The 26,262-nt window shown below is 43.2% G+C and overlaps 1 protein-coding gene across 23 annotated transcripts in view; it reads right to left on the reverse strand.

Moving 5' to 3' along the window:
• Nucleotides 1-26,262, reverse strand: part of LOC129844718 (CUGBP Elav-like family member 4) — a 112,587-nt gene that overhangs the window by 57,336 nt on the left and 28,989 nt on the right. For all 23 annotated transcript variants that reach the window (XM_055912922.1, XM_055912913.1, XM_055912942.1 and 20 more), the window contains exon 2: nt 21,128-21,210. In XM_055912922.1, the coding sequence (XP_055768897.1) occupies nt 21,128-21,210 (83 nt within the window). The remainder of the gene's footprint in view (nt 1-21,127; nt 21,211-26,262) is intronic.

Genomic DNA, 26,262 nt, shown 5'->3' on the forward strand with positions numbered 1-26,262 from the left:
TTATATTATTTAACCTGGCATTCTGAGGCTCATTTCATGGAGGAACTGTAATCAAGACTCAGGTGGAATGGCACCATATTCCCTTTAAAGTGCACTAATTTTGACCAGGGCTGATAGGATGGGCCTGGTCAAAAGTAGTGTGCTACATGTATAAAGGGAATAGGGTGCTATTTAGGAAGCACCAAATTATTGCAAAGGGTTGTGGGCTTATGGAGATGAAGAGAAGAGCACAGCAGAGCAGAACTCTGAGGAGAGATAGCAAAAAGCAGAGAGAGCAGAGACTGCAGTTCACATAGACGTAAGAATGACACCAGATTATATATGCATCTTAATAATGGAGAGAGAGAATAAATGGAGAGAGTGAAGAACGGTCTTCATTTTATTTAATTTCTGAGATAGAGAAACACTGTCACAAGCTTTAAAAATTGGTAACAATGAAGTGACTTGAATACTATTTCACATGGTTTAATAAGCAGCCCATATGACAGAATGATAAAGTTTGATTTTTATGGCTCTGTTGCAGGTAACAGCGGGTACTGTACTTCCTGTGAGCTACTTACTTCTCATAGTTCAATAGTTCATAAAGAAACCCCAGAGTCGATTGACGCATCCGTGTGTCAATCTAATTAACAAAATACAAAAATCCCCATCATATCCATCTGTTTAAGCTAGAGATATGTTCTGCATTTCCTACATCTCAATCCACCGCATCCGCCCATGTCGGCCTTCCGCATCTGCGGTGGAAAGTGGCAGAGCTACAGCACTGTTTGTCAGACCAGGAGACATACTGAAAATCTGTATTCTCACAAAAACGTCTGTAGCGTCCGAACTGTTTGGTCTACAAACTAATATGACCCCACTATGGAAAGGGGAGACTCTAATGAACATAATGCTTCTACAACCCCCACAAGTGTCACGGGACTCGTTTGAAGGTAACTCGGGTACTGGTAAAAAAAAAATGAATGGAAATAGTTTTGTGCCCCCCAAACAAGGGATTAAATATGCACAGACACTATTATTTGTTGACTGTATGTTTTGCCATTTATGAATGTGTTATTCAATGCTTTTTTAATGGGCTATAGCAGTAAAGGCCAAATTCAGTATTTTATCAAATACTTTTTAAATATTTTGTTATATACCTAGCGAGGTCCTAAAATAAAAAATCTAATAGCTAAATCATATGACCTCATTTTATGAATGGAAATGCTTCATTTTACAGTCCTAATCAGCTTAATAGAAGCCTATAATAACCCATATAAGTGTTTCATATCAGGCATGGGATGCTTATATTCTTTGCAACAACCTCAAATGTTGTCTGCATCCCAAATGGCACCCTATACCCTATATAGGGCAATACTTTTATCCAGGGTCAAAAGTAGTGTACTATATAGAATAGGGAGCCATTTGGGATGCAGCCATTGTTGACTGGATGTGAGGGGAAAAGCCAATGGCTACAATGGAAGCCAAGCTGCCAAAGAGCTCTCATAACATTTCAGCCAGACGAGATGAGCAGGTTCACTTGGAAACCTGCCTGGACAGATCGAGTGTAAGCATGTAAGGTCTGTCTGCCAACCAATAAAGAGACCAGAGAGACTGAACTCCTGTCCTTGATGATGACCATTATGTATACAGGAGTACATGCAGTAAGCTAAGCTCTGTGGTCTCTCCCCTCTCTAGAAGTCAGTTTCTGGGGCCCTGGCCCTGCATGGCTCCCCCTCTACTCCCCCTTTGTAAATATTGTCAAAGCAACAATGAGAGAGAGAGAGAGAGAGAGAGAGAGAGAGAGAGAGAGAGAGAGAGAGAGAGAGAGAGAGAGAGAGAGAGAGAGAGAGAGAGAGAGAGAGGAGAGAGAGAGAGAGAGAGAGAGAGAGAGAGAGAGAGAGAGAGAGAGAGAGAGAGAGAGAGAGAGAGAGAGAGAGAGAGAGAGAGAGAGAGAGAGAGAGAGAGAGAGAGAGAGAGAGAGAGAGAGAGAGAGAGAGAGAGAGAGAGAGAGAGAGAGAGAGAGAAAGTCAGAAATAGCGTTATAGAATAAGAGACAGAGAGAGGGAGTGGTATAGGATTACTATAGTACCACATATGAAAAGGATAGCAATGTAGTACCCACGAGACTGCATAGTTTCCATACTGAGAAACCCCCAAAATAGCGCCTGCCTGGAAGTGAGCAGCATAATCTCCTGCCTCGCTACACAACATTATGTGATCCAAAATGTCTATTAATATTCACTTAGCAACCGGCCACCCTGAATACACCTGTAAACTGTGACCCATGCCTCATTGTCGATAGTAAATGTTTATTAAAATAGTCTAAAACCCACCTTGTCTCCCCTTACCTAAGTTATTGTTGTTGTATATTGACACAACCGATTACAACAGGTGCTTAAATATAATGTGCACGAGATATCCAGCCAAAAAAGCTCAATAGAAGGTGCTTCTTTATCACCAGAAATAGACAAGTTTTCAGCATTTAAAACCTTATTCCGAGAGCTTTTCCCCAATATGTAAATAAAGAGCTGAGTTGGAGCCGCATTACAATTGACAAAGAACAGAAATCTCGTAACATTGGCCTGGGGTGGTCTAGCGCAGTTTTTTAAAAACTTTTCTTGGCCAGGGACCCCCGCCCTGGCAAACCGGCAACCCAGGGACTCAAATCATATGTCATATAAAACAATATATAAATACTGTCTTATCATCAGGTGAAAATAATGGCAAGTAGAAGTAATCAACAATTTAAAAATGAATAGATTTTGTAGACAGTTTCATTATTTTGACCTCCCCACAGTTATTTGGAAGAGGAAATGTGAACTCTAAATAGTCTATTAGCTTGAAAGGTAACTTGACCACGTAGTGAAAATGTTATTGTTTTAAAATCCAATTTTCTGCAAGTCGACACATTTTTCCATTTAGCAGATTTTTTGTTGTTGTTGTTGTTGTTGCAGTTTAAAGCTAATTTACAGCAATTATATACATTTTGCCATGGCTGTGTTCCTCAAACATTATAACATAATCTATGGGCATGTGACCTGAATGTCTGTTTTTTCGATTCTCCCTGACTGTCTAGCTTTTATTTGATTGTTAATTCTCAAAGATTGTGTTATTTTAAAATATACACTGCTCAAAAAAATAAAGGGAACACTTAAACAACACAATGTAACTCCAAGTCAATCACACTTCTGTGAAATCAAACTGTCCACTTAGGAAGCAACACTGATTGACAATACATTTCACATGCTGTTGTGCAAATGGAATAGACAAAAGGTGGAAATTATAGGCAATTAGCAAGACACCCCCAATAAAGGAGTGATTCTGCAGGTGGTGACCACAGACCACTTCTCAGTTCCTATGCTTCCTGGCTGATGTTTTGGTCACTTTTGAATGCTGGTGGTGCTTTCACTCTAGTGGTAGCATGAGACGGAGTCTACAACCCTCACAAGTGGCTCAGGTAGTGCAGCTCATCCAGGATGGCACATCAATGCGAGCTGTGGCAAGAAGGTTTGCTGTGTCTGTCAGCGTAGTGTCCAGAGCATGGAGGCGCTACGAGGAGACAGGCCAGTACATCAGGAGACGTGGAGGAGGCCGTAGGAGGGCAACAACCCAGCAGCAGGACCGCTACCTCCGCCTTTGTGCAAGGAGGAGCACTGCTAGAGCCCTGCAAAATGACCTCCAGCAGGCCACAAATGTGCATGTGTCAGCATATGGTCTCACAAGGGCTCTGAGGATCTCATCTCGGTACCTAATGGCAGTCAGGCTACCTCTGGCGAGCACATGGAGGACTGTGCGGCCCCACAAAGAAATGCCACCCCACACCATGACTGACCCACCGCCAAACCGGTCATGCTGGAGGATGTTGCAGTCAGCAGAACGTTCTCCACGGCGTCTCCAGGCTCTGTCACGTCTGTCACATGTGCTCATGTGCTCAGTGTGAACCTGCTTTCATCTGTGAAGAGCACAGGGCGCCAGTGGCGAATTTGCCAATCCTGGTGTTCTCTGGCAAATGCCAAACGTCCTGCATGGTGTTGGGCTGTAAGCACAACCCCCACCTGTGGACTTTGGGCCCTCATACCACCCTCATGGAGTCTGTTTCTGACCGTTTGAGCAGACACATGCACATTTGTGGCCTGCTGGAGGTCATTTTGCAGGGCTCTGGCAGTGCACCTCCTTGCACTAAGGCGGAGGTACCGGTCCTGCTGCTGGGTTGTTGCCCTCCTACGGCCTCCTCCACGTCTCCTGATGTACTGGCCTGTCTCCTGGTAGCGCCTCCATGCTCTGGACACTACGCTGACAGACACAGCAAACCTTCTTGCCACAGCTCGCATTGATGTGCCATCCTGGATGAGCTGCACTACCTGAGCCACTTGTGTGGGTTGTAGACTCCATCTTATGTTACCACTAGAGTGAAAGCACCGCCAGCATTCAAAAGTGACCAAAACATCAGCCAGGAAGCATAGGAACTGAGAAGTGGTCTGTGGTCACCACCTGCAGAATCACTCCTTTATTGGGGGTGTCTTGCTAATTGCCTTTAATTTCCACCTTTTGTCTATACCATTTGCACAACAGCATGTAAAATGTATTGTCAATCAGTGTTGCTTCCTAAGTGGACAGTTTGATTTCACAGAAGTGTGATTGACTTGGAGTTACATTGTGTTGTTTAAGTGTTCCCTTTATTTTTTTGAGCAGTGTATATAGTTCAATATATTTTCTGCATGATTTCTATTTGGTTTTGGTAATTTAATTTGTCACTGAAACAGTTTTTCTGTCCTGATAATTTGCATTTAAAACCCTGTAATTAGCTCCAATTACTGTGATTTTCTCTATATTAAAGGGATAGTTCTGGATTATCACAATGAAGCCATTTATCTACTTCCCCAGAGTAGGAAGTAGATGCTAGCATGCTAACTGTTCCTGTAGACTTCCAGTCATTGCGCTAATGCTAGTTAGCATTGGCTCGAGAAACTATCTCTATCTTCTTTCATACTAGACGCAGAGACATAAAAATAGTATCCATGACGGTATTCTGTTGCAGCTAAATTCTTGTGGACCCCCTGCAGTACCTCACAACATTGGCCGCGAACCACAGTTTGAAAACCCCTGGTCTAGCCATTAGGGCCACTGCCGTGTTGGCATAGGTTCAAATCTGAACCACACCCATCTAACACAAACCGTCTTCCGACTTTCCTGTCTCTCTCACAGCATATCCAATGAAGAAAAACCTTGTGTAACTTACCATGATGAGTATGACTGAACACTGCCACCAACATACAGCAGCCCAACGAAGAAGAGCTAGCTACGGAGGTCTAATTAGCAGGATTTAGTGTTGTGCATAATAAAGCTAAGCTAATAACTACACAATTATGAATCTGTAGTAGCATTATGGAGACTGTGGTAATGACATGCAATTAGAGCATAACAGTTATCACCAGCATCATAGCATCAATAATTCAAAATGGCCACATCTCAGCCCAGTTGCAGAGTGAGGATGACATCTAGCCAGTATTAAGAGAGACTAGAGGAGATGGCTGGCTCTGTCCGGAGCCCACATGGTAACGGCTGATTCCATATAGAGCTCCCCGGCAAATATATTATTACATATATTATTCAGGGTGCTAAGGATGTTCCAAGAACAAATGCAAAAATTCCAGCCAAATATTCACAGAAATGAATTGGTTCTCGTTTCCAAACAGTTGTCAGTTCTGCTTTAGAAATCCCATGCCATTTTTCATTTTCATAACAGACCATGAGCCATGACTTCTGAGATGCTGTTGTTTTGTATTGGTGTGATTACAGTTTTGCCTTCTAAATCTTTTTTCAAACCAGGTTTCAGAGACAGTCATGTCATGTAACAAAAATGGTAAGGAAATGTGTAGTCTAGTAAAAGGTATAAGCTGATGCCCACCCCACATTTTTTTGTAGAGGTGCTGACTAACGGAGTGTAAACTACAAAAAGAAAGAAAGTTGTACACTCATTATGCTCCCAAACATTTAATGGGTCTAGCAACCAACATTTTTGCATGCAGTGCCTGGTGGCAGCATAGCCAGCGACTCCCTCAAAGAGATTTGTTTATCCACAATTTTTTTTTTACCTCACTCCCAGGGTAACGTTATGTAAGTCTAACAACCAAAGGCTACTGGAGTCGACGAGACAGCTTTAGTCATTTGAAGATAAAAATATGACTGTTGGTTAAAATTGTGTTATTATGCAAAAAAAACTAAACAGCCAAACTGAATACACTGACCCATAAAAACTGTTTAAATATCAATAGACTTAGTGAAAGATGAAAACAACTTTTCCAAAGTTTCATTAAGGAACGGGAACATCTTCATAGAAGTCAACTGCGATTCTCAACATCTGGGCTCCTTTGAAACCCCCGACAGCTTGCCTGCTGATCAGAGAGCTGCCAGATAGCTCAATGGTCCGCCCAGTTGGTGTGAGACAGGCAGAACAAATAAATGAAAAGCAGACTTCCAGGACCTCAGCATGATAGAGAGACAGAGAAAAGGGAGAGAGAAAATGAAAAAGGGAGAGCGAGAATGAGATAGGAAGATTGAGAGAGATGAAGAGAGAGACAGGGAGAGAGAGAGAGAGATGCTGTGGCCACCTGTGTTTTTACTGTGGGCTCAGCACTCAATAACCACACGTGCACACACGGACACAAATGCATGCACGGATGCAACTGGCCGATGTTTGACACTGATTTGGGACTCCAAACTCTCATGCCAACTATTACTGGTGTAGCAACAAAACTGTCCCTGGACCAGTACTTAAGGGCCTAGTGCACTGACACCACTAACTCCCAGCTGTTGATGGCCTCTGATGGATGTTGGGTATGTAAAGTTAAAGACAATGTGTCTAAGAAAAACTTAGTCCCTAGCTCAATCACTTCTGTTTGCCTTATAGCTTAGCAGGCACCTTCAACCAGGCCCACACGAAGCTCATATGTTTGGGAATGATCTATCTGCTCTATCTAATCCCCTGCATAGTTTATAAGGAAGGTTAAGCACCTCCTTTCCCGAGGGTGTGTTAAACAGGGCCTCACTGTTTTGTGCTAGCTACACAATGGTGGTGAATGAGGTGAGATACCCTCATGGAATGTAAAGAACTTGACACAGTGAAATTAGCTTCATACTGTAAATGCAATCCACTTTGGTGTAAAACACCCCAACTGCCATTTTACTGATTTGTGTGATATCTGGAACAGTAGCAACACAGTAAACAGTGGCCACATTGCTGAGTCTACCTTTAACAATAAATACTGAAAACTAACTATAAATTGCCTGCCTCCAATGTCTTTAACTCAAAATTAGCCTTGAACAACTACAGCTAACACATACTAACATAGCTAAGCCACTGTTCAAAAACTCTAATATTCTATTATGCAGCCGGTGCAAATTCATTTGTCGGTCTAATTTTGCAGGTGCCCTTAACGCGTCGATCAACAACAGGCGGCTCGCCGTGAACAAGCGGCGCCATCTGTGTGTTCTGGAGCGCCAGTCACCATGGAGTCATCCCTCTATGCCACGGCAACACTACGGCTGTGTCCCAAATAACATCCTAATCGCTAAATATTGTAGTGCACTACTTTCAACCAGGGCCCATAGAGCTCTGGTTAAAAGTAGTGCACTATGTGGGGAATAGGGTGCCATCTGGGGCGTAGCCTGAGACTCCATTAAGAACCGCGGGTCCATGCATCTTCGGCCATCATTTATTAGGCAAAAGGCAATTAGGAAGCCCCCAAAGACACCATGTGTGGTAAGGACCAAGTCTCCCCTCTTAATCACTTGTAGTAATTAGTTTCTCAGAGATGTATCATTAGGTATCAAAGCCTTTGCAATCTTCCCAGCCAACACGAGATGACAAAAGGAAGGAAGAAGGAGAATAAAAGGTGGAATCATCACAATAACTGAGGTTCTGGGAGAGTTGGGTGAATGTCCAAAAACGTTACAAGGTTGTCCCACAAGGAGTGTAATCCATCAAAGTAATTTTTCTTTTCCCCCCTCCTGTTCCAACGGCCTGTCTCCTTTGCAACGTAATAATTTTCCTCTCACAGTGTGACATTCATAAAGGATGCTGTGGCTGGGCTGGTACTGCGTCTTGCCAAAGTTTGGGAAGCTAATAAATGCATCTCTGAAGTGTGCCTACAGCTGAGGCCAGGGGTGTCTTCACTTCTCTCCCCACGCGACCCTGTTCCAAAACTCTCATTATGCTGCCTTCCTTCCTCAAGAAGGCTTTATCTATACAGTCTTCTCAGATCAAAGATCAATGAATTGACTAAAGCAAGGAAGAAGGAAAGCTGTTTGAAGAACATGGCGAGAACATGCAAAGGTGTGAGTCAAAGGTTAGTTCAAAAGTCAGGGTGATTTGAACCCCAGGAAAACCCTACCTGACCTGAAGATACACAGGGAGATCTGATCCTCTGACAGTGGAAGTGACAGCCTAGCATGCCTGATCAGTCAATCCGGCTCAATTCTAGACAGCGTAATTCGCTCTTTGCTAACGTGAAGGAAAAGCTATCTCTGAATGGTTTCACACCCCATGCTTCAGCAAGACTCAAGCAAACCTATAGGACAGTGTCTTTACTTTACGGCAACTTAAACGACAAATTCACTCTTTTAATCTTTATTGTGGACTCAAGTGATACTTCTCAGTGTAGCCTCATACGCACATGGAAAAGTATCGTGGGCTACATTGTTGCACAAAATGGAATATTACGTTGCGGATAAAGCTTGGAATGACACCATTTCATTAAGCCCTGCATCACTATACTGAGAACGTTGCCATTTCTAAAAGGATGAATTTGGGTGTTTTTGGATCTTTAGTTCATGTTTTACCTCTAGCTCTGTAATGCAGAACGAGCATGAGGAAGTCTATCGCTGGTGGGGTACGTTTCTCAAAACCAAGTGAAGTCACTAAAAAAAAGTGTCCTGGAGACTTATGTAACATGCCATTTACAGCCAAAATACAGATTTGGTCAAGAAAGTTAACTTTTCCTTTAAAGCACATGTTATTATGAAAACTAGACCTATACGCAGTCTATCTGTTTGTTTGTACCTCCAAAATCAAGGTTGTGATTGGCTAGATAAATGTAACTTTGTTTGCTTTGATTGGCATGCGAACATGCATGTCCTGACAGTATACTGTATGTCCTGAAGGTGTACATTTGTAGATACAGGTAACTGCCGAAATAAAAGACACGTAGGGCGTTGGGTATGTATTGGGGCGTTGGGTATGTATTAGGTCGTTGGGTATGTATTAGGGTGTTGGGTATGTATTAGGGCGTTGGGTATGTATTAGGGCGTTGGGTATGTATTAGGGCGTTGGGTATGTATTGGGGCGTTGGGTATGTATTAGGGCGTTGGGTATGTATTAGGGCGTTGGGTATGTATTGGGGCGTTGGGTATGTATTAGGGCGTTGGGTATGTATTAGGGCGTTGGGTATCTATTGGGGCGTTGGGTATGTATTAGGGCATTGGGTATGTATTAGGGCGTTGGGTATGTATTGGGGCGTTGGGTATGTATTGGGGCGTTGGGTATGTATTGGGGTGTTGGGTATGTATTAGGGCGTTGGGTATGTATTAGGGCGTTGGGTATGTATTAGGGCGTTGGGTATGTATTGGGGCATTGGGTATGTATTAGGGCGTTGGGTATGTATTAGGGCGTTGGGTATGTATTAGGGCGTTGGGTATGTATTAGGGCGTTGGGTATGTATTAGGGCGTTGGGTATGTATTGGGGCATTGGGTATGTATTAGGGCGTTGGGTATGTATTGGGGCGTTGGGTATGTATTGGGGCGTTGGGTATGTATTAGGGGGTTGGGTATGTATTAGGGCGTTGGGTATGTATTGGGGCGTTGGGTATGTATTGGGGCGTTGGGTATGTATTAGGGCGTTGGGTATGTATTAGGGCGTTGGGTATGTATTAGGGCGTTGGGTATGTATTGGGGCATTGGGTATGTATTAGGGCGTTGGGTATGTATTAGGGCGTTGGGTATGTATTGGGGCGTTGGGTATGTATTTTAGAAGTGTCTGGAACTCTATCGGAGGGATGCAACACCATTCTTCCACGAGAAATTCCATCATTTTGTGTTTTGTTGATGGTGGTGGAAGATGATGTCTCAGGCACCGCTCCAGATTCTCCAATTAGTGTTTAATTGGGTTGAGATCTGGTGAATAAGACAGCCATGGCATATGATTTACATAGAATGTTATGCTCATCAAACCATTCACTGACCGCTCCTGCCCTATGGATGGGGTCATTGTCATCCTATGGGGGCATAGCCATGGTAGCCAAAATAATGACCTGCCCAGCATTTTAACCCTAAGTATGATGGGATGTTAATTTCTTCATTAACTCAAGAACCACAGTTGTGTGGAAGCACCTGCTTTTAATACACTTTATATCCCTCATTTAATCAAGTGTTTCCATTATTTTGGCAATTACCTGTATGTCGTTCGAAAGCTAAAGCCTTCTCTTAAAGAGATCTTAGAATTACACATTTGCTTAATAATTAACTACTTACTTCTCAGAAGTAATTGCTTAAAATGCCTCCCAAAGCTAATTCCTGTGGCTCTCTCTTTTCCCAATACTGTCTTGACTACCTACGACTGTATCTCAGATTCTGCTCACCCAGTACATGTCAAAGCACTTTACCAAACATGTAGACTTAGGAAAAACACAGGATAAAGAGAGAGAGGGGGATGGGGATGGGGAGGGAAAAAAGCTAACAGTTCGTGGTGAATTTGGCTCAGACAGCAAGATTCTCTTTGAATCTGAGAGTGTGTCGGAGAAGAGAGGAGAAGCGAGGACAGAAAACTCTGTCAGAGCGATTGTTCTTCCATGTAGAAAGGTGGCACAAAGAAGCGTGAGCGGACCTTCCAGCGGGAGGGGTGTGAGAGAAAGAGAGAGAAAAGACAGAGTAAATAAATAAAAAGGTAAAAAGATTATTGATGGTAAGGAAGCTAGCTAAAAAGAATATAGTAGAGTAAATAATGTTACAGCACTAATAAACAACAATTGTTTACCCCAAAAAGTATTGAAATATTTATGCAATTTGCAGACATATAAAACACAGCTTGCAGACTCTCCATCTCTCCATCTACCTTTCTCTCTCTCTCTTTCAATACAATTCAATTTAAGGGCTTTATTGGCATGGGAAACATATGTTTACATTGTCAAAGCAAGTGAAATAGATAATAAACAAAAGTGAAATAAACTTCAAAAAATGAACATTAAGCATTACAGTTCCAAAAGTTCAAAAAGAGTTAAGACATCAAATGTCATATTATGTATATAAACAGTGTTGTAATGATGTGTTCTCTCTCTCGCTCTCTCTCTCTCTCTCTCTCTCTCTCTCTCTCTCTCTCTCTCTCTCTCGCTCTCTCTCTCTCTCTCTCTCTCTCTCTCTCCTCTCTCTCTCTCTCTCCTCTCTCTCTCTCTCTCTCTCTCTCTCTCTCTCTCTCTCTCTCAATTCAATTCAATTCAATTCAATGGGTTTTATTGGCATGGGAAACATATGTTAACATTGCCAAAGCAAGTGAAGTAGATAATATACAATGGCTCCTCCTTTAAAAGTAGCATCATACTCTTTGCTGGCTGCTGCAGCATTCTGTGGCACGTTATCTATTTGTCAGCCAATTTTTCTGTTAAACAATTTAAAGAAAATGCTACCAAATACCAATTGAGTGTATGTAAACTTCTGACCCACTGGGAATGTGATGAAAGAAATGAAAGCTGAAATAAATAATTCTCTCTACTATTATTCTGACATTTCACATTCTTAAAATAAAGTGGTGATCCTAACTGACCTAAGACAGGGAATTTTTACTAGGATTAAACGTCAGGAATTGTAAAAAAACTGAGTTGAAATGTATTCGGTTAAGGTGTATGTAAACTTCTGACTTCAACTGTATATACGTATATATATATATTTTTTTTTATAACATTAACCGTGTGTAGGTAGATACATGTGTAGGTAGATGTGGAAAGATAGATACAAATGGTTTGGGGGGTTCACACCGAGCTCAAGTTTGGGGGGGGTGGTTCACACCTAGCTTGGCAATTTTACAATTCTTTACTAAAGGTTGAATAGTTTATTGTTCAGCTAATAGCCCATCCTGCTACGCTTGTGAAACACTAATAATAATACTTTCCCCCCTTTCCACATGTTAAAGATTCCAATTGATAAAGTGTTTTTAGCCCCAATCGGCCCTAACCCCAATTAATACATTTGGGCACAGTCGATAGCGTGCTGGACTTCTGGCTAGAATGTTGAGGGTTCGAAACCTGCTCCCTGCTTGTTCATTACATTATTATGCCGGTCTCAGAGCAAACAGCCTGGATTGTTACTCCCATCTCGTTCCTCGCTCTCTTCCACGCGTCATTCAGAACGCTTGTGGGCGTGGCAGGATGTACTGTTTTTTATTCTCTATATATGAATTACAAATCAGCCTTTTCTTAAATCATGTTTCTAGTCTATTGCATAGTTACAATGTGTATTCATTAATGTCCCAGGAGCAGGAGTGGTAAACACGTGTATAATTGTAATACATACATGCAGACACAGCATCATTCAAATAATGTAGTTTGATACACCTTCGTATTGGATATGACTGAAAAAAAAACTTGCTAAATAGCGTTTTTTGTAAATTAACTTTATGACAAAAGAATATGCACAGTCGTTTGTCTCTACATTAACTAATATATTCCTCTCAATTGTAAATGTTTTGCTTGACTCATTATGACGTTATAATTACTGAAATGAGCTTCCACCGTAATGTTTTGTCAGCCATCTTTGCTGAAGAAAGTCACCAGGGTCGGGTGTCTCGCGTCAAATTCGTCAATGGAACCACTTGACATGATTGGTCATATAAAAACCTTCGAACCCAAATGCATAATGAGTGCTCTAACTCCCCCTTGTGGTGGTCTGGAGCAATGAAGCCGTGACGCTGGGTACCGCTAAGTCCCGCGGTGTAAGCTCGCAACTTATAAAGGAGGAAACACTGTACAAAAGTGAAATAAACAATAAAAATGAATAGTAAATATTACACTCACAGAAGTTCCAAAAGAATAAAGACATTACAAATGTCGTATTACGTATATATACAGTGCTGTAACAATGTGCAAATGGTTAAAGTACAAAAGGGAAAATAAATAAACATAAATATGGGTTGATTTACAATGGTGTTTGTTGTTCACTGGTTCTCTCTCTCTCTCTCTCTCTCTCTCTCTCTCTCTCTCTCTCTCTCTCTCTCACACACACACACACACTGATCGCAGCAGTGGAATACAGTATCAGGGCATAGTATACCAAAGGCTCATTGAACGCAGTCTGGCAGTCTGCAAAAGCACACACAGAACCGCCAGCCAGGTTATAGGAAAGGACAGAACGTTCTGGGTGTTACAGCAGAGTGAAGAAAGACACTCTCCACAGCGCCATAGAGTCCATAAACAGTGATGGATGGCCCATCATAATTTACCTCTTTGGTGACTTTTCAACAGCGTCACACCCCAGGAATCACATGCAAGAGGTGAGCAAGCAGACAGTGCAGACAGAGCAAAAGGCAGAGCGCAATAGAAAGGCAATGCGGAGAAAATGAGGCCCAAGTGAGAAAGGAAAAGACAGAGATATATGTAGAACGAGATAAAGAAAGAGAGATGAGAGGTGAGGAAATGTCTTTGACATCAGCCTGACGAAACATCCCCACACATACAAGCAAGTGAACACGCAGGCACACACACACACGCACGCACGCTCGCACGCGCACACACACACACACACAAACACAAAATGCTCAATTGGACACTCTGCCCCCCTCCTGTCCTTGCTTCCCTCGATGACTCCATCCCACACACACTGTATCTAGAGCATGAAAAATCCACTGTCTCCTCTACTCACCTCTCCTCCCCTGCCAACGCAGAGAGAGATAGAGGAAGAGACAGAGAAAGAGAGAGAGAGAGACAGTGGGGTCCAGATGCAGCAGGAAGGAAAGAGAACAAGGATGACACAGCGATAGTGTGTGACAAAGAGAACGAGGGCAAAAGGGATATTGTAGCGAGAGAGACAGAAAAAGAGCGAGGGGGAGCAAGAGAGAGGGCGGAATGAATCGCTTTCTCTAAGGCAACAAAAAGAGTCTGAAAAAAAAGCAATTGCCACATGTACAGTATGACACAGAAGAGCCAAAGAGAGAGAGAAGGAAGTAAGTGCACCTAGAGAAAGTACAACATTTACTTTCTCTTTTCACCAGGGGGAGGGCAAAGTAAACTACATGTGACAGTTTACTTTCACCCATGGGAGATGTGAAATTGGGACACTCAAGAGATGGCAAAATGAGAGCCTGAGTTACCTTGTTATTCCCATGACATAATAGGTCTTGAGAGTATCACAGCAACACATTGTGAGATCAGTAGTATAGCAATCGCAGTGTACCAAGTTAAAGATATTCATCGAATGATCAGTTGTGTTTTGGTTAAACAACAACAATGTGTAATGGAATGACCAGTTCTGTCTGTTGTTAGGTAGGCAAGTCAGAGGACCCCTGACTTAAGGATAACTGGGAGGCTGGTAAGGCAGCGCCAAGCAGCATCGCTGCCTACATCCTGCAGATGTGAGACAAGCTGGACAGTCTGAAGGACAAAAGATAGTTTGTGTGTATGCATTGATATGTAGGCTACGTGTGCCTTTTTAAAAATTTATGTAGTTCTGTCCTTGAGCTGTTCTTTTCTATTGATGTTCGGTATTATGTCATGTTTCATGTTTAGTGTGGACCCCAGGAAGAGTAGCTGCTGCTTTTGCAACAGCTAATGGGGATCCCAATAAAATACCAAAAAGTAGAAGGTTTGGTATGAGGATGGTCCATGGTGGGCAAATGACCCATCACTGCATCAGCAGTGCAGTAGATGATAACTGAGGGCTGTCAATTAATCCCACGTTAATGTACATTGATGAACACGCCCACGTTCCTCCTGAAGAAACAGGAAACCCTTCTACTTTGGAATAGTGATTATAACCCACTTTGAAATGTATGAATTGAAAAATACCATGTGTCATATTGTGCTAGCGGCTGAATATTACATACAGTACATATAAAAACAACATTATTAGATAAAAAAAGGTCTGCTTGCCTGCATACAGTAGAGAGAGAGAGAGAGAGAGAGAGAGATAGAGAAAGAGAGTCTGGACAGCCCTTATTGATCGACACCCGGCACACATCACCGCAACTTTCACAAATTGCTATTGAGAAGTGACCTGTAATGCAATTACTGCCCAATCCGGGGCCTAGGCCACCATCAATTATTAAAAGCTGCCGAGCCACGGCCTGGCTGATACTGTTCCGCTCCGCTCCCTGTGTTGTCATTACCACGTCTGTCCACGGCTGCCCAGCTGTTTTGCGCCACGTACCACATAGGTCCCGGAAATAAGCTTTAGGACCAACGCTTCCCCTGGATAAAACTAAGTATTACGGCTATGGGCTGTATGCATACATATCCTTGACCTAGGTGGTTGCTACTCATTGGTGATGGTGGACGGGGTGAGTTTCTCCCCTTAACAAGGTTATGTAAGCTCTTTTGGACCTAGTGGAAAACGTTTTTATGAATGCAATACGTTACTATTTAAATTCAAGTCCTGTCAAGTGAGAAGATGAGGGCAGGAAGCTTAAACGCAGGTTGATATTTATTGAGTCTTGTCCTGGAGGCAGAACTGAGCGATTTCTCCTTAGATAGGCCAGCTGCAAAGTCAAAATTGGCTATATTGTAAAAATGTATGAAAACAAAAATGAGCTTTTTTTTGTCTTAATTTAAGGTTAGGGTTAGGCTTTAGGGCTAGCAGTGTGGTTAGGGTTAAGGTTATGGTTCAGTTTAAAATCAGATTTTAGGACTTTGTGACTGTGCTTGCTAGTGACCACTCTGCAGAACTGCCTCCAGAACACGATACATGATGAAAACCGCTAGCGCACAGCTTCAACAGTTGAGACATGGGCTCCGTCACCAAATGGCACCCTATTCCGCATAAAGTGCACTACTTTTGACGAGAGCCCTATGCACTTCATAGGGAATAAATAGATGGGCCTCTGGTCACAAGTAGTGCACTATATAGGGAATAGGGCGCCATTTAGGATGCAGCCATGGCTCAGACGTGCACTCCGCCTTAGTTCCCCTTCTCTCCTCACAGCCACACTCATAAAACCCCTACCTCACCCAGAGAGCCAGGCAGTTATTGACCAATGAGGCGGCTTATTGAGAAAAGCTGCCATGAAAGTGGGTCATGTAGCCAATCAATGCCATGGATTTCTGGACCCAGTCATTATCTCTCCTCGAGAAAAAAAGAAACAGACACAAATCAGTGGTATGGAGACACCTCGCCTACACCCTCACCCTGTCTCTGTCTCTGTCTCTGTCTCTCTCTCTGTCTCTGTCTCTGTCTCTGTCTCTGTCTCTCTGTCTCTCTGTCTCTCTGTCTCTCTGTCTCTCTGTCTCTCTGTCTCTCTCTCTCTCTCTCTCTCTCTCTCTCTCTCTCTCTCTCTCTCTCTCTCTCTATTCCTCCCTACATCCCTCCCTCCCTCTATCCCCCAGCTCTGTTTTCTTGTCCCCGGGTTGAAACGGGTGTCAGGAAGGGAAAGAGTGAGGGAGGGAAGGCAGGGAGGGAGGGAGGAAAAGAGGGATGGTAGAACGGTGCTGGGCTGTGTGTGTATTTGAACACTCTCTGAAATGACTCATTGATTCACGAGCGTCTATGTTTTCTCATCTGACTTTGCGCTATTACAGTGTGAGTCGGTCGGCACTGGATTTCTGTGTGTGTGTATGTTACGCTGCTTATTCAGTGTGGAGGAGAATGTGTTTGTAAGAGTGTGCAGATGTGATGGTGGGTGTGAGAGTGACAGAAAGAAATGCATATGTATGAAGTGTGTTTATGTGGGGATGTATGAGAAAGATCTATGTCTATTTGTCTTTCACTGTAATTTGATTTGATTATTCCCCTTTTGGACTAGTCCTCCAAGTCCTTAAACATGAAAATACAATTTATAATACTGTGTGTGTGTGTGTGTGTGTGTGTGTGTGTGTGTGTGTGTGTGTGTGTGTGTGTGTGTGTGTGTGTGTGTGTGTGTGTGTATAGTCTGTGTGTCTGTATGTGTGTTTAATGCTCACGGCTTTACACAAGTGTAATAGTACGTCTTGTGTAAGAATGTGTGTTTATGAGTTTAAGCGAGTATTTGCGCGTAGGTGTGTACACACACTGTGCCGGCTAGTCGTGCCCCCTCTCCTCCTTCTCCCTCACCCCCTGCTAGGGAGGCCTTGTGCCAAAATCAATAGATGCTTTCTGATGCATCATGCTGTTGTACGAGTCTGAAACACGAGAGGATCATAAATATGGCATCCAAAGGCACACATTTGAGACAGGTCCCATTTTATACCTGTCTTAAACCTCCCCGGGGAATCATTTTCTAGACGCACACTTTGAATAAACTAATGCAACATTTGTTATGTTTAGTTTTTGTCTGGCATTGTTTTGACCTCTGGTTAAGTTCTTCTCTGTAAAAGAAATTGTAATGGATTTCTGTTAAAGATAACAATAATGGAAGAGCAACCTAATAATGTGCCAGCACCTGTGAAATCCTGAAGTAGTACACTATCTATACAAAAGTATGTGGACACACTTTCCATGAGTGGATTCGGCTATTTCAGCCACAAGTGTTGCTGACTGGTGTATAAAATCACACAGCCATGCAATCTCCATAGACAAACATTGGCAGTAGAATGGCCTTACTGAAGAGCTCAGTGACTTTCAACGTGGCACCGTCATAGGATGCTCCCGAGTGCTCCCAAGTGGCGCAGCAGTCTAAGGGACTGCATCTCAGGGCTAGAGGTGTCAATAGAGACACTCTGGTTTCGATTCAAGGCTGTATCACAACCGGCCGTGATTGGGAGTCCCATAGGGCGTCACACAATTGGCCCAGCGTCGTCCAAGTTTGGCCGGTGTAGGCCGTTATTGTAAATACGAATTTGTTCTTAACCGACTTACCTAGTTAAATAAAGGTAAAAAAAATATAATAATAATAATACATTAATTCCAATAAGTCAGTTCCTCAAATTTCTGCCCTGCTAGAGCTGCCCCAGTCAACTGTAAGTTCTGTTATTGTGAAGTGGAAACGTCTAGGAGCAACAACGGCTCAGCCGCGAAGTGGTAGGCCACACAAGCTCACAGAACGGGACCACCGAGTGCTGAAGAACGTAGAGCGTAAAAATTGAGCGTAAAAATCGTCTGTCCTCGGTTGCAACACTCACTCTCGAGTTCCAAACTGCCTCTGGAAGCAAAGGCCTGGTCCATTTCTACATTGTCCAAAAATTACAGCCATGAGATTCTGAATGTTGCTAGATAACCAGCAAACAGTTTTTAAATGCTTTGGAGAACATGTCAACACGCTAGTGAAGTCGAAAATAATTTGAAAATAAAACTTCTAAAAGGTGAACTATCACTTTAAGATATCCCAGTAGGTCAGGGATACATCCAATCTGGAGCTCAAGCTCAGTTACACTTCTGATTTTCATGTTTACTTGATAGTTAAGTGCACTCACCGGGTCCCCCGGCTCTAATTCAGTCCCCAACTTAAGGCCAAGAAGGAACATCAGCAGTGGAATTGGGCTCAAGCTCGCGATTTAAGTATCCCTGCAATAGGTATATCAATTAGTCATTTCAAGGTGCTTGTATCATGTCAATTCCTAGTGCCTTTAGGAGCACCTTCAGGTTATTTTCACGATGGAATCCAAACCCTCTCAGTTTAGGCGTCACCTGGGCATCGGCTGAGCTAGGCACAACACTGCTTTTCAAAACTTTCCAACACGAGGGAACAACTTTGAGAAGAAAGATGCCAAGTGAAGTGAAAATGGTGGTGGGGGGGGGGCGATAGTTGGTTGAAAAGAGAAGAGAGGAAGCAAAGTGCGGATAAAACGTCCTACTGCCTTTCTCATCTCTCCGCCAAGTCCCTGTTCTTTCCCTAATTAACTCATTTGTTGTGTTTCTCTGTCTTCACCTCTGTAAGGCTTCAAAGACCGCGTCTCCCAGACTCCTCTGCTTCTTTAAGGTTGGCTGCTCATACCAGAACTGTCCTAGAGAATTATACTTGTTTACTTAGCATTCACAATGAGTCGACAAACCTAAGCAATCACCGGCGGCCCGATCTGGGATTGGCTAATTAGCATTTCTTATTAAACGACGGTGATGGGTAGTGACTTCAATTAAATTCATTTGCTGTGGGTTCCTCAAGATTACCACGATGACGCCACTGCTGCTGCCACTGCCGCCGCCACTGCCGCCTCCTCGCAACATTTACAAAAGCTACGGGGACTGATCTAGTCACTATAAAGCTTACAAAAAGTATGGATCGCTCCATTAAAAAAGGGCCCTTTACTGATAACATAGATGTCATACCGCGTACTGTACATACAACAACACTCAATAAGACAAACTCTCCTGTGTAAACGGAAAATCACATTTTTGTTTTGGCCAAATATGAAATGTATCTTCTTTTTTGGTGTGTGACTGCGCCATTCCTGCTCGGGGGGATGAAAACAGAGAAAGAGAGAAGGATCCACAGTGGCGGAGGCAGCGCACGACTCCTCTCTTCCGCACTGCACATCTATGATGTCATAATCACTCACATCAAAGGCTTTCTGCTCAACATGGCGACTGTCAACCTCCCTGGAGGCGTCATTAAAAAACGAACAGACCCAACCAAGCGAGCCCTGACAGAGACGCATCAAAACTCAACACACATACATACACACACACACAGACACACACATATGGCACAGATAGACAATGTTAAAGCCCTGCAACATAGTGGTGGGTTAAAAAATAAAATACTATATTAAGGTATACATTGGATCCAGATAGTGTAGGAGGTGTTGCTTGCAATCATATTGTACATAAAGTATGGTATACAGGTAACTGCCAAAATAAAGGAAACACCAATTTAAAGTATATTAATAGGGTGTTGGGCCACCATGAGCCATAGATGTCATTTGCTGTGAGTTCCTCAAGATTACCACGATGACGCCACCAGAGCCACCAGAACAGCTTCAATGCGCCTTGGCATAGATTCTACAAGTGTCTGGAACTCTATTAGAGCGATGTAATACCATTCTTCCACGAGAAATTCAACAATTTGGTGTTTTGTCCATGGTGGTGAAAAACGCTGTCTCAGGCGCCGCTCCAGAATCTCCCATAAGTGTTCAATTGGGTTGCAATCTGGTGACTGATACACACACACACACGCACACACGCACGCACGCACGCACACACGCACACACGCACACACGCACACACGCACACACGCACACACACACACACACACACACACACACACACACACACACACACACACACACACACACACACACACACACACACACACACACACACACACACACACACACACCATTTAAACCCCCCTATGCTCCTTTGAGACCACTGGTTCAAAGTCACTGAGGTCTCTTTTTCTAGCCATGGTAGCCAAAATAATAGGCAACTGGGCATTTTTATACATGACCCTAAGCGTGATGGGATGTTTAATTAACTCAGGAACCGAACCTGTGTGGAAGCACCTGCTTTAAATATACTTCCTCATTTACTCAAGTGTTTCCTTTCTTTTGTATGTGCGAACATGATGTTGTTGGACACATTAGATATACCGTATGTATATTTACAGTATATTGTTGGCCCTACCACAGAACACACACATCCACACACACACTGCAACTATAAATAGGCCTGCTCTGATGTGATGCTATGTGGTTTCTCCCCGTGGGTTTGTGTGACTGTCAGAGGGAGAATGAAAAGGCGAGGGAGGGGGAGAAAGAGGGAGAGGGACGCATGGAGAAAAAGAGGGAGAACAAACGGGAAAAGAGGGTGGTGTATGTGTGTTGTTGTGTGTACAGTATGTCAACAGTAAAGACATTGTGTGGCACCTTCGAATGCAAACACATTTGTGTGGCAAGGTGTGTGTGGTGTGTGTGTGTGCCTAGCTGTGTATGATCTTTATGTGTGTCGGAATCTGTTTAACATTTATTTGTCTGGGTGCATGTTAAGGTGCTTGAGGGGCCATAAAGTACAAACAGTATGACAGTGTGGTGGTAAACTTACCCCTGGCAGGGTCTTCTGCTCATGAAGAGCATTCTGAGCTTTCAGGGCCGACTCTCTGGCACAGTAGGTAAGGAAGGCACAGCCTGAGAGAGAGAGAGACCGAAAGAGAGAAAGACAGAGAGAGGGGGTAGGGAGAGGGAGAGAAAGGATAATGATGTTAGCATACTGGGGCAGACACTGAGAGACAGCAAAGGAGGAGACCACTCAAACTCGTCAGAGACAAAGATCCAAGAACACAAACTAACACAAACAGAGCAGTCCCTGGGAGAGAGAGAGAGAGAGAGAGAGAGAGAGAGAGAGAGAGAGAGAGAGAGAGAGAGAGAGAGAGAGAGAGAGAGAGAGAACGAGAAAGAGAACGAGAGAGTGAACGAGAAAGAGTGCGAGAGAAAGAGTGCGAGAGAAAGAGTGCAAAAGAAAGAGTGCGAAAGAAAGAGTGCGAAAGAAAGAGAGAGAACGAGAAAGAATGAGAGAACGAAAGAAAGAGAGAGATAGAGCGAAAGAAAGAGAGAGATAGAGAGAGATAGAGAGAGATAGAGAGAGAAAGAATGAACGAGAAAGAATGAGAGAAAGAAAGAGTGAGAGAAGGAGCGAAAGAAAGAGAGAGAGAGATGGTAAGCCTGCAGCTAAAGAGTATTATCTCTGAAACACTACCTACATGGACTACTATACACTGAGTATCCCAAACATTAGAAACACAATCCTAATATCGAGTTTACTTTATAAGGTGTCAAAAGTGTTCCACACGGATGCCAGCCCATGTTGACTCCAATGCCTCCTAAAGTTGTGTCAAGTTGGCTGGTGGTGGACCATTCTTGATACACACGGGAAACTGTTGAGCATGACAAACCCACCAGCATTGTAGTTCTTGACACAAAGCGGTGCGCCTTGCACCTACTACCATACCCCCGTTCAAAGGCACTGAAATATTTTGTCTTTCCCATTCACCCTCTGAATGGCACACATACACAATCTACGTCTCAATTGTCTCAAGGCTTAAAAATCCTTCTTTAACCCGTCTCCTCCCCTTCATCTACACTGTTTGAAGTGGATTTAACAAGTGACATCAATAAGGGATCAAAGCTTTCACCTAGTCAGTGTATGTCATGGAAAGGGCAGGTGTTCATGCTGTTTTGTATGCTCAGTGTATGTATGCTAAACAGTTTACTATACACTTTCCCTTTCCATGTTATCACGTCTTGTGTGAGATTAATAAACGTGTGCAAGCTAATCTAGCTATACTAGCTACTTTCTCCCAAAACATGTCAAATCTTGTGCCCCCCTCTCTCTCTCTCTCTCTCTCTCTCTCTCTCTCTCTCTCTCTCTCTCTCTCTCTCTCTCTCTCTCTCTCTCTCTCTCTCTCTCTCTCTCTCTCTCTCTCTCTCTCTCTCTCTCTCTCTCTCTCTCTCTCCCTGCAAGTCTGCAGTTATCCAGTCGACCATCAGTGTGCGTCGGTCCTCACTTTGCTGTGACAAGGCAGACATTTCCCTGACAGTCTTTCTTTCTGCTCCATATGTTCCCACAATCCCCTGTTTCCCCAGCACCTGGGCTGACGTGAGGGGGCTGCCAGGGAGATGCCGGAGACTCAGGCAAAGTAAGAGAAACCACAGGAACATGTCACTCACAGGCCCCCTTGACAGGAAGCCTATGTAGTGCTGTCATAAGGCTGACATAGTGTTAGCTAAGGAGAATCTTATTTAGAACTGTCCAACGTTAGCCTGTGAATGTGATTATGGTGACCCTCCATGAAGAGGAACATGGAACACAAGAAACCCTGGAACATTGTTCAGAGGACATTTGAAAACGTTATGCAAACATTCCAGGAATGATTCTCATAGACCCCAATAGATGATGTTTGCAGGGCCTTTTTACGCCTCGACATCACATTCTCCCCACAGTCAACCTGTAACATGCGCTGTTACTATGAAAGCATGAAGTGAAAATGAAGTGAAACATTTCCTTTAAAAGAAATGAAAGGATGACAATGTGTTAATGTATGAATAAAAATATGTTAACACAATGTACTGGTGATGCCTATTAGGCCAGTTTTTTGTCTTTTTTGTTTTTCTTTTTAGACTTGGACTTTCTTTCAAAGACTCAAAGACTCAAAGACGTAAGTTCTCCAGTCTTTTATTTCTGGCAAGTTTATGGTTTGTGCCTGTTTATTACAAATTCAAACCCCAGAATGTTTTCGGGCACTGTAAAAACACCAGGTAGACTCCCCTCACAGGACTGTCATAAAGACAGTTCACACTGTCCTAGAGACTGTACATATACACAGTTTTAAAATATAATGAACAAACTAAAAGCCGTGTGCGAGCTGTGAGTAGTATTTTGTAATCAAAAAGACTGTGTAAACATTAAAAACACCGGTTTAATACAGCAGGCAGTAGTCAACAACAGAACTAAACAACGACACCTAAAGAGTAGATCTAGTATCTTTCTAGCTCTATGCCTCACTTTCTCATTCTTTTGTTCACATTCAACTTGTCAACATCCTTTTTAATGTTAAGTTATATCATTAATATCTGTAGTATCTGACTATTTACATATTGACATGTTATGGGCAGAGAGAGTGGGGGCCAGACGAGCTGCAGCATGTATGAAGAGTAGGGCTAGCTAGTATGCCTGAAGAGCTGGTCTCAGTCGCTGTGTGGACTTGGCTCTGTGTCTTTAACCCTGGGCTGGCCTGATAGCGGGCCGCTGGAGAGATCTCTCCGCCTGTTGCTGTTTTTAATTAATGCCATGCTCATTAGCCCGAGTGGGAACGCGCTGCTGACAGCCTGCTACCGCCTACCTACCTCCTCCCTGTCATGTTACGCTACATGCCAGCTGCCTCTCCCAAAGGAGGAACACGTGTGTGTGTGTGTGTGTGTGTGTGTGTGTGTGTGTGTGTGTGTGTGTGTGTGTGTGTGTGTGTGTGTGTGTGTGTGTGTGTGTGTGTGTGTGTGTGTGTAAGCCTGGGCTTCACACACATCGCTCATACAGAGGTACACAACACACACACACGTTGGTTTTACTATCCAAGCTGGGACCAAAAAATGGATTCCAATTCAAAATCCTATTTTCCCTCACCCTAAACCTAACCCTTAACATAACCCTAACCCCAACCTTAACCCCAAATCACTAACCCTAAAACCAAACCTAACTCCTAACCCTAATCCTATCTCGAAAGCCAAACCCCAAATGTAACCCTAATCCTATCCCTAAACCTAACCCCTAAGCCTAAAATATAATTTTTCCTTTTAGGGACCGCCGAAATGGCCGCACTTGTCAACGTTTCCTTGTTTTACTATCGTTGTGAGGACTTTTGGAACTCAAAAGGACAGTAAAGTTTACACACACACACACACACACACACACACACACACACACACACACACACACACACACACACACACACACACACACACACACACACACACACACACACACGTGAGTAAGCAACACTCAACAAACAACCCAGTCATAGTCAGGCTCAGCTCGGATCTTGCTGTGTCTGGCTCTATCTAGTATCTGGCTAAAACACACACTGGTAGGAGCAGTGGATAGACATTCATCTTTTGTTGCCTTGCATTGTTTTTCAATGCTACAAATTCAAATCAACAACAGTGCAGAGAAGAGAAAGAAGAAGAAAAGAGGCAGCAAATGAGAGAGAAAGAGAGAGAGCGAGAGAGAGAGAGAGAGAGAGAGAGAAAGAGAGAGAGATAAGGGAAAGAGCAAATGAATAGTAGAAAGCGGGGGTGGAGAAGGGAGAAGAAAGCGGTGTAGAGAAAGAGGCTAAGCGAGAGAGAGAGAGAGAGGGAGTAGAGATAGAGAGGGGGGGACAAGATAGAAAAGTAAAGGGAGGTAGAGAGAGAAAGGTAGAGAGAAAAAGGTAGTGAGAGAAAGGTAGAGAGGTAGAGAGAAAAAGTTAGAGAGAGGTAGAGAGCAAAGATAAGATCACCTTGCTGTGAACACCATCCCCCTGTGTCCTACACTCGCCTCTTATCTCAACCACTGCAGACACTCTAAAGTGACACACATCCACCGACCTAAAGGGACACACACCCACTGAGAGAGAGAAAGAAAGAGGGAAAGACAGAAGGGAGTAAAAGAGAGAGAGAGAAAGAAAGAAAGAGGATAAGACAGAAGGGAGTAAAAGAGAGAGAGAGAGAAAGGAATCAGGGATTGAAAGAGACAATGTCTAAAAAGTTGGAAAGACACCACTACTTTCTTCATCTACGGAAGGTAGCCTAGTGGTTAGAGCGTTGGGCAAGTAACCGCAAGGTTGCTAGAGCGAATCCCCGTGCTTACAAGGTCAAATTCGGTTGTTCTACCCCTGAACAAGGCAGGTAACCCACTGTTCCTAGGCTGTCATTGTAAATAAGAATTTGTTCTTAACTGACTTGCCTAAATGAATCTTACCAGTGATTTGAGAAGAAGCTGTCGGTGACAGTACGTTTATTGCCAAGTGGCCAAACTCTCTTCTCTTCTGTTACAAGAGATTCCAATTGCAAGATGTCTAACTGAAGATGTGCTGGCATCAATTAAGCCAGAATTCTACTTTACTTTTCATGAAGTCTACTTTACACTGTCATAATTATGACTTAACAAATGTGAGATCATGAGACTTGGTATTATCATTGCATTGTAATCATGGATGCCAAGAGAAGCCAGGCTTCCCCAAACCCATTACCAAGAAAAAAGGCAAAAACATATAAAATCCTTTATCTTTCATCTCTCTGTGTTTTTGTCATATTCCGTCAATTTGCAAGAGGCTGAATGTATCTTACCGGAGAAAGCATCCAAGCGAGCAAACAGCGCCCCTCTGTCTCTGTATGTGTAGGCCATCTATCTGATACTGTCTGGTCATAAAGAGTATGACATTGTTGCTGCCCGTAGCCTTGAATGCAAGGGAAGCCTTGCAACGTCAACATTTGGCCTCCCGTGATTAAAAAGTATAAAATAATAGCCAATCAGTGTTGAGCTAAACTGAGTGAGCTGAACTGTGAATGGTCCTGGCGCACCAATAAATAAAGTGTCAAGAAGCCAGTTTGAATTTGGCTTCACACCTATCAGATCTCCTCAAGAGAAATATATCTTTGATAGAAACAACTTGAATTGTTGCATATTGTTGTCTTGTTGTACTCCGGTGG

This window comes from Salvelinus fontinalis, chromosome 3 (genome assembly GCF_029448725.1).
Source record: "Salvelinus fontinalis isolate EN_2023a chromosome 3, ASM2944872v1, whole genome shotgun sequence".
In the NCBI taxonomy this organism is placed as follows: Eukaryota; Metazoa; Chordata; class Actinopteri; order Salmoniformes; family Salmonidae; genus Salvelinus; species Salvelinus fontinalis.